This window comes from Mytilus edulis, chromosome 10 (assembly GCF_963676685.1).
Source record: "Mytilus edulis chromosome 10, xbMytEdul2.2, whole genome shotgun sequence".
Taxonomy (NCBI): domain Eukaryota; kingdom Metazoa; phylum Mollusca; class Bivalvia; order Mytilida; family Mytilidae; genus Mytilus; species Mytilus edulis.
This window is the reverse complement of record NC_092353.1, coordinates 66,763,617-66,778,305: the sequence shown is the minus strand read 5'-3', so window position 1 is coordinate 66,778,305 and position 14,689 is coordinate 66,763,617. Positions and strand designations below refer to the sequence as shown.

The following is a 14,689-nucleotide window of genomic DNA, read 5'->3' as shown; positions in this document are numbered from 1 at the left end:
GTGAATATAAAATTAAATATTTGTGAATAACCCCTTCCCATTAAAAGATCCCTCCCCCTTTTTCCTTGATGTCAAATATCTTGTTTACATTTCTTTCTTTTTTCTATTCTTTTTATCAATTCAAAGAGAAAGACGTATACATCAGTACATAAACAATGGTCGACAACTTGTAATATAAACATCGGATAGATCTATTTAAATAACGATTTAAATTTTCGCGGCATTGTAACATTTCTATTTTAAGACTATTCCGATTTATTTGCGCATGCGCAGTTGTTTTTGTTGCCAAAGTTTGAATATCCGCTAACGAGACAACAAGTGATTTCTGCAGAGTTTTTATCAATATCTTTCCTGTATACAGATTTTAGATTTTAATCGTAAGTATTTATAATAATTGTTGTGATTAAGTTATCGGATTTTAGAAATGTGAGCATATCATGTTGTTATGAAACAGTACTGAAAAGTTGAAATTTTACACGTAAAAAAGGGGGATGTTTAGGACAATCTAAGGATTGACCTTAGGATCAGGGTAGCATGTTACCATTTCCAAGATATCTTGCAACGTATCATGAATTTTTATCATTGACTTTTTGAAATCTTGTGATTGAATCATAAAGTAAAAAGAAATTTTAATCGCATAAAAGGGGGGGCTTGTTTACAACTTTGGGATGGAAAGGTCAGAAGCTATATATATTATATATTTATGCGATTAAAATTTCATTTTATTATATGTTCCCAGGATATTAATTGCGATCAAGTTATGATTTAGTATTTAGGATTTTTTTGCAGATTATACCTTCTAGTCTATCTAAAAGGAAATGTAGTTGAGACCTTATGCTTTTGATTTATACTTTAAAGTAATATCATTATGAAGTTATTAATAGTTAAATGTGTTGAACAGAATTAAACTTGACAATATTACAACTTTTGATTTTGTAGATGTCATCATGAAGACCTAAATGGAATCACAGAACAGCAATTCAAGTGTTGGACAAAACAATGAAATTTCTAAAACTGGCTCTAAAAAGACAAGGTGTGAGAAAAAAGAAGTTGAAGTTTCACTATTAATAAATAAATTTATTTTAATTTTATCGTATTGAATATTTCTCTATAATTCAGTCAGATATTTCAAATAGACATTGAGCAAAATTTGTGTATTAAGGGTTGTGCGCTTTCGAAATCAATATTTCTCTTGGATGAAAGTTTGTGTTGTTAAAAGCATATTGTAAAAAGTGAAAACAATCTTGGTGGTTAAATTATGACTCGTAGGAAATCCCTCCACACACATATATTTGTTATTCAGTTGATTGGTTGTTATCATCATCATGGTCAAGCCATGCTCTCACCATGCTCACCACACGAATGTGGTCACTCAGTTTTATTGTTGAACATTACTGATAGTATTTAAATTGGCAGTTAATGGCATCGACATTGTATTCAAAGTTTTGTGCACCCAAACACTTTGTATTGTTGTACCTATTGTTAAAAAGACACCCATCAACCAAAGAATATTATTTATATATCTTTGGGTCACCATACAGTCTTCAACAATGAGCTAAAGCCCACACCATGTCAAATAAAATACAATGACTTTATTTAAAGTTAATCAATTTTGTTTTGAGATTATTTTTCAAACTTGGTTCTAATGGAGCAGTTATTGGATCAGGTTTCCTGAGGCAGAATATTGATATGGCATTTTGCATGTTGAGCGCCTTGAGAAGACAATAGCTTGATATTGCTACAGTATAAAATTAAGGACTGCAAGACACAGAAAATACAAGATGAATGAAACATATTAGTTTAGGTGGAAACACAGTTGAACACAACCACTTATCAATTTTGATTCCGTGTTGAATACTAGTATTGTATTCACCCTGAATTCAATCTGAATTCAAATTAAGCTATTGGTTGAAACAATGTTGAAGCAACCATTATTCTATATAGATTCAATGTTAAACATCAACGTTGATTCAACATCGGATTTCAACGTTGATACAAATTTGCAAAATCTAATAATAATTCAACTTTGATTCAACATAGAAAATAAACATTGATTCAATGTTAAATCAACGTTGTGTGCCTGCTGGGATTGGTTCAATGTGTTGATGTTAAGAAAGTTAACATTCGGTGACCTTGTAGCCGACTATTAAACAAATATGTCCCAATGAATTTCTATAGCGCACACAGTAGCAGATGTTTTTGACCGCTAAGATATGAACAACTCTATAAAGTCTGCCGAAAAGGAACGCCACACAAAGACTACAGCTTCCAACAAAGTGTATTAGATTATTGAGAGGAGAAGTATTGCTGACTGAAAAACTTTGACAAATCCCCTATGATTCCACCTGATGTGAGCTTTACATAGCCAGAACGTTTGAAAATTCCTAAATTGTCAAAGTTATTTATACCAACACTGTTAATGCCTGTCGTAACTTGTTTAGAACTGAAGCGGAGGCCTATACTCAATGCCTTAAACTTTGACACGAAGTTTAGGGAAATGGGAAAGAGCGGAAGAACAATCATACCAGTGGCGGATGCAGGAATTTTCGAAAGGGGGGGTGCTAGCCCAGGGCAAAGGGGGGGTGCAAACATATGTCCCGATTCAAATGCATTGATCGGCCAAAATAAAGGGGGGGTGCGGACCCCCGGAACCCCCCCCTCTGGATCCGCCACTGCATACGGACCTCTAATACAAATGTGATTGTTCTGTGTGTTCATTACTATAAATATATGACACATACAAGCGAGCTGTTGGTGCAGTTTGGGAACATAAGCAGTGTAAAGGATGGGCGAAGATTTTCACCCATTCACTAACTATGTGTCTGTCTTTCTCCAACAATTTGTAGACTATTGCCTATTGTACATGCACTTACCGGATGCGACACAACTTCGTCTCTGTTTGGAGTATTTCGTTAAAAAAAAAATCAGAAAAATCTCTTTAAAACCATTCCATCATAATTATTATCAATGCGATTCAAGCTTGCAACCAGTAACGATGTAAGTTTAGTCAGGTTACCTCTCTGTGAGGCGGCACTGAAACAGCATGTTTTACGTACTTCGTTTCAAACTAAAAATTAGGACCACATTACACATTGCTGAACCCCCTATTCCGTCAACTTAACACTACGATTGGCGAGAGTCAAATGGTTCATTACACCCCGTGTATTTTAAAGGGCATATGTCAACAGAATTCTTACAGAATCTTGTGTTTTCATTGAAGGGAAAATCTTCATGTAAAAAAATGTGTTTGTTCACAACAAAACCTTACATGTCCAGAGCTTTGCTCCTGTAAAGGGTCAGGATTATGTAGAAATTTCAAATCATGTTCCTTGACAGATGAACAAGAAGATACTCCTGGCATCATTCTGTTGTGTGGATCTCTTTGATTAGATTTTTGAATTGTAACTGTTTTCGAGGTATTGAGTGTTTTTTTAGTTTTAATGAATTATATGGATGAGTCTTCATGATAGTAGGCTTCAGGTAAAAATAATAATATTTATGCTATATTGCTGAGGTTGAATGTCAGCCGGCAAGGTAACTACTGTAACTTTAACAGAATATGTGTATAATAGATCAAGTGTTTGAATAACGCCAATTTCCAGAATAAATCGATTTCCTAATTCAATATTTTTTTTACATTTTCGAGATAATTTATTGTTAATTGATTTGAAAAAATGTCTGTATCTGAAATTTAACCTAAATTGTTGTATATATCTTCAAATTAGGAAAGTATGGAAGGAAATGAATAAAAACAGAATTTGATCTTTGACCTTGTTTTATGCAAAACTGTTACCACATTTCTTTTTGACGACATCGATATTTCAAAAGTACTCATTTTTCCGATTCCAATGATATATAATATAGCCATATAGTATGTTTGACGATTAAATCTAAAAAAACATTGGGTCTGGTCACCGTACTACAAGTTATTGTACAGATAAATATTTTTTTCCAAATCTAGCAGGCCCTTCACGATTACAGAAGGCCACATGACTACAGTACAGATTACATATTTGAATTGCTTAGGTGAAAAATAGCTTGTATACAAATTTTCGTAAAAAAATCATCACGGGATCAAAACTGTATCATTGTTTAATTGCCTAATTGGAATGAAACTTTATATATACAGAAATAAGGGAAAATAGCTTCATGATTTTGAGGTCAAAAAGTTCAAGGTCACTGTTACACCATTCCCCTTTTCTTCAAGAGAAGGAGGAAAGGAAGGGACTGGATCGATCGTGACCCTTTGCTAGCGAAGATGCTGTTACACAATTGAAGACCGGTAAGAGGAAAAGAGCCAATCGAGTTTGTGTTTAAAATGATAAAGTTCAAGGTTACTGTTAATTAAAAAAGAAGAAAATTCTAAAAATATCGTGACAGGATGGTAAAATTGAGTTTCCCTTGCTTACTGAAATTTATTCGTGCATTGGAAATGGGAATATGCCTATTCATTTTGAGTCAAAGTTCCATGTTACTGCTATCAAGAAAAGAAACTACATGTATTTGAAAAGTTACTATTGGTTTTCTAGAAAATGATCAATGAAATATGTGAAGATCATGGTACATCTGTTGCCAGTGCTAACTTCTCTTTCATCTCACACTGGTTTCTGGTGAATTTGACATTTTATTGCAGCATCTCGGATTGTGTTTTCCTTTTTAAAGCTTTCCTTATTATTTTATATAAAAGACAAGGTTTAATAATATGGCCCTACATTTGACTAATATAAAATTGGCTGATCTGTTGGGTCTGTATACGGTCATTTGCATTTTGAAAAGCTTATTTGTATGAAATTGTTCATCACGCGTATATAATTCATATGGTTGGCATGTCGTTCAATTGATACCACATATATTATTTCTTATATAGAAGTACCACAACTGAATAAATTTAAGTACATTTATGATTTTCGGGTTCATCATTTACAAAAAAAATGTTTAGATACGATCAGACTGTATGGTACATTCATGTGTCCTGAAATCAGTCAGCACTTGTACAAATAAGAGGTACATAAATTAACGTTTGCATTATTTGAAGATGCACAAATTATGTCTCCAGCTGGTACTCCTCCTACATGCATGTCAGTTGACAAAACGATAATGTGAATATTTCTTTTTGCGTGACAGTTCATTTTGGGGTCCTCTTCGCAACCAGCGTTAATAGGTCATGTTTTATACTATGTGGATTTCTTTGAACAATCAGAGATAACTATTAAGGACAATTTTACATTGAAGTGCCGGTTGTAAATTAAGGTTTAAAACAATATATATGTACATTGTCGAAAATTAAATTCAGTTGTGCTCGGTACGAAAAGCCGGAGAATAACCTTGCGATCCTCGCTTTTCGTCCCGTTTTCAAAGCTCGGTCAATTAAATTTTATTTCAGTCTGATTACAACCAGCCCCCTTTCCGACAATGTAAATATATTGTACTATGGATTCATTTTTTTCGTTGAATACCAATTTCTGTAGGATTTGCGGGTACAGGTGAACCACGAAACCAAATGTCCTACTAATTACAAACTTGTTACAAGCTTTATATGCAGAGATTGGCAAAGCAACGAAATCAAAATAATAAATTAATATCCACGCCGAAAAAGTAAGTTTTCCTCAATCCACACGAAAATTGATACGTGACGAAAATAAATGAATCAAAAATACATGAACTTGTTGTGCTCACACTGTTGAAGTGATCTACTTTTGTAAAAAAAAAAAAAAAAAAAAAAAAAAAAAACATTAAAAGAACAATAATGATTTTATTCTAAAATTACAACAATTAGTATCCAAAGCATTTATAATGTCTATCACTAGCCTGTGTGTTTGTATGGGTGTTGAATGGAGGCAACATCGCTCTTTGTTTTATAACTTCTCTGTTTGAATTTAAAAGCTTGCGTTTTGTCTGCATTTCTGGTTGACGTTTATTTACAAACCTCGGTTTCGGTTCTATAAACTTGTGTACAACTGTTATTTTTACATTTAGATCATTGATTCCTATAGCAACATCTTCTTTGTCTGTGACAGAAACTTCTAATTGTCCATCTATCAACATTGCTTCTGCCTTTAATTGGATAGGTACTTTTGGTTTTGTAAAATCGCCAATCTTCTTAGTGGTACAATATCTAGCACCGACTGTATTGGAGTGTTTGCGTAGCTGCTTTCTCCGGCTAGCCAAAGCTCCTGTAGAAATATCACTATCCGAATTTCCTTTAATGTTGTGAGTACCTCCACGAACAAGTTGTCCCGGGACAGTTTTATCAATAGAGGGAAGCGATAATTGTCCTTTAGGTTTATAACGCCGCTTTGGAGTGCTGGAGAAACTGCTGCTATTGTATGGACTCTTTGCGAAATTATTTGGTGTACTAGTATACCGCGAAGCAAAAGACTGGCCGGATGTACTATTGGCCATAAAGTATTCATCAGATTGGTTTTCAATGTTGTGCGAACTATTGTTTACCTTGAGTATATTTACTACGGCTTCTCCAAAAGAATCACTTACGGAATCTTCTGTAGAATAACGATTCCAAGATCCAAAATTATTTTGACTTTGTTTATGCTTTTGCTTGGAATTGTTGTTACAACTAGGAGTTGTTGCTTTTTTGGTTATACATATTTTAGAATGCACATTTTTCTCACCGACTTGGTTTGAAGCAGGTTTCTTCAAAATAAAACGTTTGTTGTTGGTTTTTGAGTTTTTCTCAGAATCTTCAGATATCGTAACGTTTTTCTTAATTAAGTTTCTTGGCTTTGGTTTGGTGTACTCCGCTACAATATGTTTTGTTTCATTTTGTGTTACTTTGCCTTGTTGGTCAAGATCTATGATTGTCTTATCTTTCATTTCCGAAGATATTATATCTGCAAAAGAGTTGCATTCTTCCTCGTGTAAAGACTGTGGACTGACGACACCATCATCGCTGTAGGATTGTTGGCTTTTTAGATTTTGTCTGCGTTCAATTTTGGTTTCATTTATGGTTGGGCTACAGCGTTCAGTTTCTTGTGTAGGCGATTTGCTTTTTGTTAATTTTCTTATTGACTGGCGACTCTTTGGTTTAGGTATTTGACTATAAGAATATGGCGATTGTGTTGAACCGCGTCTTGGAGATTCAGTACTATCTTTATCTTTGTCGTTTTCTACTATATCAATAATTTTGCTGCACTCTGAGTCCGTCTTGTCATCTTCCTTTACAAATGTTTCGATGACTTCTTTCTCTGGTGTACTAGGACAACTACTGAAATCTTCGCTGTAATTCGAGTTTGAACTTGCTGCGGACCGACAACGACTTTCAGATCTACTGCTTAATCTGCTATGTTTCTCAGAAGAGTTAACTGCATGTTCACTGCCATTCTTGGGTGTTGTAGATATGCACATAATATCGAGATCGTCGTCAACATTCTGTGATAGCGGAGAAATCGAAATCTCTTTAATCCGAAGTCCTGTAGGTGTTCTCGAATCGACCGTTCTCTCTGTGTCTTTTTTCATATTCTCTGGACTCTCACTACAGTTACTTGTTCTTCCAGAATCAAAGAAATTATACAAAGAGTGGTTTGACGGGCCATCTTTTACTGCCGCCATCCTACTCCTCGTTAATGGGACGTCATAAGCGTAACTACATCACATGACTATATAAATGGTGCCGTCATCAGTGTCAAACACAAATAAGTTAAAATTTCTAAATCAGACGTCACCGTAGTATTTATTTTAAAGGGTATATTATGTTCTTACATCTTACAGTGCCCATAATGTATTTGTCTGCAAACAGTGAAAGCGTTTTTTAAAGTTTCTTATTTTGCACTTTGTTGTTTCAACCGAAACAGTGCATGTCTTCAATGCACAAGTGTTACATTTTTGCTCTGTTTTGTAGGCCTTATTCCCTCAGTGTTATTTTAAGATGAAGAACAGCAACAAAAGCGTTCCTTCTTTGCTTTGTGTTAATGAGAATCATATACTTACTAAACACAATTAATGTGATTGATGTATAGGTCATAGAGGATTTATTATCACAAGTATAATATAGGCGTTCAATTTTAGTCAGGATTCATAGGCGGATCCAGGGGGTTGATTATATAGGGAATCCCTGAAGCGTGACTGGATTCCACACCCCCTTTTTTAGGTCAGTCAGCTTGCCCCCTTACAAAATGTTCTGGATCCGCCACTAGGATTTCTCTCTTACAATTTGATGTCAAACACCCCGCTTTCGGGCGAGGGTAATTGGTCCACATGATTTAAATGGCATCGTCGAGCGGTATTAAAAAATACACCCCTCATGCTATGAGAAATCTAATCGTATCTATCGAAAAAAAATTCTAATGTTATACTTATATTTCCACAGAGAATGTGCATGGTTCTATAGATCTTTTCCTAATCTGATTTAGGACGGTATTTATAAACTTACAGTGAATTGGGTGGGTAGATCTTAAGCTTAAAATCCATTTTACAACCACGAAAAGAAACAATATTTCTCAACAGGAAATTATAAAGCAATTCATGTCATATATGTTTACATTCGGTAATTTACACCCGTGTAATACAAATACATTTAAATTTAAAAGGCTTTTGTAAAGCATCTTAAGTTATCAAAACAGATCTTATTGGATTTCATACATACAGTTCAATAAAGTTTTTGACACATCCGCTAATCAGATACGTTAAAGTTAATGGATTTTATACTGGTTGGTATTTAATGTGAATTGTTCTGATATATTCACATACATACAATAAATGTACCCAGTACTTTATGTAAATCCGACCATCTATATAAAAAGATTTGTCATACCTTTATTGGTAACGATAATCATTTTAAAATTGAGAAATATTATTTTGTACTAATGTGCAGTGAAGTTAAATGGCTTTTCTCTGTCCCAGTCGATTAGGAAATACAAATAGAGCAAAGCGGAACAGAGGTAAGAAAAATTTGTATTTTACTTGAGTCTCTAAAATTACACAAGGGTAGAGATAAGATTGATTTGTATTTTGCTTTTATAAATCTCTAACATTAAACAAGGGTAAGTCACTCGTTATACACTTTTAAACTGCTATTATTTAGAAGTAAACCCATCATACACTGTATAGACAGCAAGTAGGTAACTTAAATGCGAGCGTATATGTCTTAATACATAGAACAAAATTGAGAATGGAAATGGGGAATGTGTCAAAGAGACAACAACCGACCAAAGAGCAGACAGCAGCCGAAGTCCACTTTACACACACTAAATTGTAAAAAAATAAAAAATATGTTAGATTTGTTTTCAGAGTTATGAGGTCCAATCATTAAGTCTTCAAAAACACATATCTGGTGCATGGCCTTACCCATTCATGACTTTTTATCAAAACTTGCGTTAATAACATAGATAACTGCTTAAATTGAAATATAAAGAAGCCTTTTCTCGCTTTCTTTATGAAAATAAAATTTGTGAATAATTTTCATTGTCATCGCTCACTGTGAAATCTTATCTACAGGGAAAGAACCAACACACCGAGGACGGATAACTGGAAGTGACAGTGTGGACACAATAGAACAAGTTGGGTTAGATAGGTCAGATCATATGTATACACGTTCAAAGGTCGACATAATACAAGATTTCAGTCCAAAGGCACCAGGTGAGGTAAAGGTTACAAAAGGCGAGACTGGTCGACTTATACACACTGCCAAAGACTGGTTGTATATTGAGAAAACCAACGGTCAAACAGGTTATGTACCACTGTCGGTATGCCGTACGGTGAAAGATATAGATTCTAACACAGACATTTCTTGTGCGAATTCAGTTCGCAGCAGCCGTGTATCGGAGTACAGTGCAGACCTGTCGGAAGATAACACTGATATTGAGTCGGTGGTAAGCAGAAACATGTCGCCGTTATTCCAACCCAAACCACAAGAGAATTCTAGTAGTGGTATAATGAATGAAATGGATGTTAAACCTTTTTATAAGACCTCGCATGGACAATATATAGTGCTCTTTGATTTTCTCGGACTTAACGAAAACGACGTAAGCGTTGAACGAGCAGAACTAGTTGCCGTTTTAAACATAGAAGACCCTGATTGGTCCTGGGTAAGGAAGTATGATGGACAGGAAGGCTTTGTACCAAAGACGTATATTTGTCCAGTAGAACCTCTCCGTAAACTAGGTATATATATCGTACAAGTAACTTCTTAAAGGTTTTATTAGCGTCTATCTTTAAAATTGTGGTAAAAATTTCAGAGTTTGACAAATACAGAATGAAAAAGACAAAATAGTCATAGTATTCATATTGTCATAAACGCAGACATCTAAAGAAAGTGTTACTGCATCTTAAACATTTTAGATATAAAAAATTATAAAATGCATTATTTCAGTTTATCACCAACAACAACTACAATTTTTATTTGTCAATCAAGACGCCCCGAGGAGCAGTACAATTACAGTTTAAATTAAAGTGTACAAATAATTGTGGTGATTTTTTCATTGAAATTACAATGCATGACAATAAATCTAAACGTATATAAGAGAAGGGAGACAACAAACACAGTATATATTCTCAAAGATAACGAGTGAGTGAACACAATCAGTACCGTTTTATAATTAGAAGAAGAGCTGTGGGCTACTCATGTATTAATACTTAATTTTACTCTTTTTATTAAACTATCTATTAATTTAACCATTATGTTAATAACAAATGGATCTTCATTTGACATCAACCATACAAATTTAGATTGGCCATTTAAAGTTTTAAAATTAGTAAATTTAGAGGATAAATCTAAAATAAAATTGGACCTTTCAGTTTTAAGTGATGGACATTGAAGAAGAAAATGAATTTCATCATAAAAAATGTCATAATTTACATTTGAAATCTTTTATCAGGGGTATTCCTTTATGTCTTCCCTTTTCTATTTCAAGTTCATGGGTTTATCAGAACTAATACAAGTAGCAGTGGTGCTCATACGGTAATTACTTTTATTAAGAACATTGTATATACAACTTTCAATGTTGAAGAAAGTCTATAGATACAAGATGACTTTGTTTTTTAATTGCTAGGTTTCTGTCTCATTGACATATTCCACACCGGCATCGCCTTTAGTTCAAATCAGTTATTTATATGAAGAAAGTCTATTTTACTACTGATCCTAACATCAGTTTCTTCCTTTTTTTAGTTCGAAGTGGTGGATTAAATAAAACGTCAGGGTCAAACACTGCTACCAGTCAGGGTTCGACATATATTCAAAGAAGTGGTCAGACTAGATTCCAGAATCAAGTGTCTCTTCAAAATACATCAACGGACAGTTTTATGTCTTCAACTGTTAGTTTACAATCAGAATATGATATCCTACCCAAAAATGACTCACCAAGATATGGACACCAAAATTTAAAGGAAAAAGTACCCAACAAAGCTGACACTCCAATTTCATACACACCCAACAGTCATACTGCATTAACATCGCCAAACGTTTCTTCACAGCCGAAGCAACCCGATAAAGAACCACCACCTTATTCTAGCATTCACCTGAAAACACAAAAAGAGTCGCTCATTGATTCAGTATTTCTCGAGGATGACAACCAACAGGACTTTTCAGATCAGTCTCTAACCGATGTCACAGAAATTGCCCCCTCAGAATTACACAGCAGTAGTCACTATCATCGACAACCTCTAGCAACAATCTTATCAGACAATTCAAGGTCTTCACCTTATTTCGACAGACGACCAGTTGGTTCTTTAGAATATTCAGACACTTATGCCATAAATGACATTAACGTCGCAAAACCGCTCCTGCAATCACAGATAAACGAAACCACAAAGGACCAAAACCCGAGCTCAGTGAATGATTCAAAGCAGTTTATATTAAATGATGTTTTAGAATCTAAATATGGCCAGTATACGGACATCAGTTCATCTAACATTGCAAACGAAGTCTCGGTTAAACTAAAACCTGGCGGCGGAGATGTATCGGACTCATTTAAAAACGTTACTGAAGAACTTGCCATGATATTAAAAAGGAGACAACAGATAACCGATGGTTCAATTTCTGATTCTTCACGAGGAACAAAAAATTCAAGGGTCTCTGCGAGATCTTCGGTTAAATCTGAAAGCATAAAGACAACACGATATAGTTCTAATGTTAACATAGGTGGGCAGCAAAGTAGCTATATGGTTGAGTATGTAATGAAGTATGAATATAAAGGACAGGCACATGGGCAGCAAAATATCTATGTTCAGAAAGGGGAGGCAATTTATGCCGATTTAAATTCTCAAAATAGTTCAGAATGGATTTGGGTACATATACCAAGAACTGATCAGTATGGATACATACCAGCATCGTATGCAGAAAAACAAACAACTGTTGTATTGTAATAAGTTGGCAGTTGCTTCATGTTTATGATAGTTGAGATTAAGTATTCAATTTTAGTCCAGCATTTAAATTTTTATTGAATGTTTTAGACATTTTGCAAGTAAAAGGAACAATGTTTTATTCTAACAGAGGCGGTCCGACTTCCCCCAAAGTTGTTTCTATTCTGGCTAAAGGAAGATCCAAGGGTGGGAATATCGGGTACATGTCAATGTGACCCCATCCCATCCTTAGTTTCAAACTTTGCGAAACTATGATGATGCACCATATCTAGTAACATTAAAAAGTAAATTTTGATTTTAGTTTACCAATAGGTCTATCACTAATAATAATTTCAATTTTAATAGATGTACCTTAAGGCAAAAGACATGTTTCTACAACGAACATGCAATTACAGTCCGATCGTTTATATTTCGGTTTTTTTGATGTGGAGGTATGAAAATGGTGAGGAAATTCTCAATTTTAAACGGTTTTTTTTTCTACAATGAAGTTTGTTTACAAAAGTTTAAATATAATTGCTAAATTTTCCCAAACTTATTTTGTGCTACTGTGTGACTCGTATTTCTGGCTAAATTCAAGTTAAACTGACTATGAAAGTCAGCAAGCAACAAGATAACTGTCAAGGCTAGACATATTAGGTAATTCTTAAAATTTGCTTCATGGTAATTGTAAGTAGTTGAACTGTTTGAATTGAAAAAATAGCTTAGAATCGTCAATATAGATGACCACAGCTGCTTTATGATTTACGCTTAAACTGTGACTCAAGTGGACTTTTATGTGCTCGTATTCTGTTCTATAGTATACATTGCTGTAAAATTAACATAGTAAATGTTACGTTTTCGAAAAAAAAAGTATTGCACCCTAAAAAAAAAACTAAGCCAAAATTAACATTTGTATTGGATGATACTATACATGAAAATAGCTTAGAATGTCCTTATTCTTTTGTAAACTCATGCTAGTAATGAGCAAAATCCATCTCAGTTACCAGCACGTTTTTCCATATGTAATCAATTCTAAATAAGAACAAATTGTAGAGAGGAATTATAAATTTGTTAGAAACATTTGTGCCTACCTCTTTACTATTTTTTAATTTTCCGTTGGTGTAAGAAATACACTAATTCTAAAAATACAAATCCGGTGACTGAAGATTTTCATAAATTTATAAGTTCATTTAGTGTTTTATTTTATTGACTTATTAATATGATATAATCACATGTAGTTTGTTTTGTGCCATCAATTTTATGCTTATCTTGCCTTTTTGTTATTGTTAATTTATTCAATTTGTTAACTTGTCTTGTTTTGTTCTAATAAATATTTTGATGAAAAAACACTGTCTTCATATTCCACAACAATGAAAACTGCATGAAAATATTTGGTAAAATAAAGTCAGCCAATTCAATTTTATTTATAAACAAGAGTGCACACGCTGAAATGCCTCGCCTTCTTTACTAACCTTTGATATACTACCACATAAACTTAACATAATCAAAGAAAATGAGGTCAAGGGTCAGATAACCAAACTGGAAATACATGTACACTTACTATCATTCCAATTACACCGAATATGCTTAAAATTTACATGTAGCTGACCTATTGCATATCTAAGAAAAAAACTTAACCAGGAAAACTTTACATCGATCAATGAACCATGAAAATGAGGTCAAGGTCAGATGAATCCTGCCAGACAGACATGTATACATTACAATCATTCCATACACCAAATATAGGTGACCTTAAAGTATTAGAAAAAAACACAAACTTAACACTGGGCAATGAAACATAAAAAAGAGGTCAAGGTCATATAAAACATGCCTGACTAACATGTGCTTTATAAACCACTTTAACTTTAACCACTGAACCATAATAATGAGGTTAAGGTTAGGTGGCACCTGCTGGTCAAACATATACACCTTGAATCATTCCATACACCAAATATAGTAGACCTATTGCAGACAGTAATAGAAAAATAGTCCAAAACACAAAAACATAACTGAACCATGTAAATGAGGTAAAGGTCAGATGACACCTGTCAGTTGGGCATGTACACCTTCCAATCATGCAGTACATCAAATATAGTAGACGTATTGCTTATAGTATCCAAGATATGACCTTGACCATCAAAACTTATCCTTGTTCACTTATTCATGAAATGAGGTCGAGGTCAAGTAAAAACTGTCTGACGGGTATCTGATGTTCAGTAGTTGTCGTTTGTTTATGTAATTTATACGTGTTTCTCGTTTCTGTTTTTTTTTTATATAGATTAGACCGTTGGTTTTCCCGTTTAAATGGTTTTACACGTCTAGTAATTTTTGGGCCCTTTATAGCTTGTTGTTCGGTGTGAGCCAAGGCTGTGTGTTGAAGGCCGTATATTGACCTATG

The 14,689-nt window shown here is 34.1% G+C and overlaps 2 protein-coding genes and 1 long non-coding RNA gene across 4 annotated transcripts; 2 read left to right on the top strand and 1 right to left on the bottom strand.

Annotated features, from left to right (window-relative positions):
* Positions 1 to 286: 286 nt before the first annotated feature.
* On the top strand, positions 287 to 1,089 carry LOC139492521 (uncharacterized). The gene is made up of 2 exons (XR_011656874.1): positions 287 to 377; positions 940 to 1,089. It is a non-coding gene; the product is annotated as an uncharacterized lncRNA (long non-coding RNA).
* Positions 1,090 to 5,772: 4,683 nt separating this feature from the next.
* Positions 5,773 to 7,566, bottom strand: LOC139492915 (protein starmaker-like). Its single transcript, XM_071281064.1, has one exon. It carries the CDS (start codon positions 7,564 to 7,566, stop codon positions 5,773 to 5,775), a length of 1,794 nt encoding a protein of 597 aa, XP_071137165.1.
* Positions 7,567 to 7,586: 20 nt separating this feature from the next.
* On the top strand, positions 7,587 to 13,638 carry LOC139491706 (uncharacterized). 2 transcript variants are annotated; one of them, XM_071279533.1, is made up of 3 exons: positions 7,587 to 7,699; positions 9,451 to 10,116; positions 11,120 to 13,638. In XM_071279533.1, exons 2-3 carry the CDS (start codon positions 9,537 to 9,539, stop codon positions 12,313 to 12,315), a joined length of 1,776 nt encoding a protein of 591 aa, XP_071135634.1. In that variant the 5' UTR covers positions 7,587 to 7,699; positions 9,451 to 9,536; the 3' UTR covers positions 12,316 to 13,638. The 2 variants fall into 2 exon arrangements, with proteins under 2 accessions (XP_071135634.1, XP_071135633.1); XM_071279532.1 differs by lacking the exon at positions 7,587 to 7,699 and adding an exon at positions 8,269 to 8,894.
* Positions 13,639 to 14,689: the final 1,051 nt, after the last annotated feature.

Bases quoted from the DNA above. Each gene is read 5' to 3' on its own strand.
- LOC139491706 (XM_071279532.1), top strand. From the start codon at position 8,837: ATGGCTTTTCTCTGTCCCAGTCGATTAGGAAATACAAATAGAGCAAAG. The intron at 8,895-9,450 runs GTAAGAAAAATT...TCTTATCTACAG, and splicing joins TAGAGCAAAGCGGAACAGAG to GGAAAGAACCAACACACCGA. The intron at 10,117-11,119 runs GTATATATATCG...TCCTTTTTTTAG, and splicing joins AGAACCTCTCCGTAAACTAG to TTCGAAGTGGTGGATTAAAT.
- LOC139492915 (XM_071281064.1), bottom strand. From the start codon at position 7,566: ATGGCGGCAGTAAAAGATGGCCCGTCAAACCACTCTTTGTATAATTTC.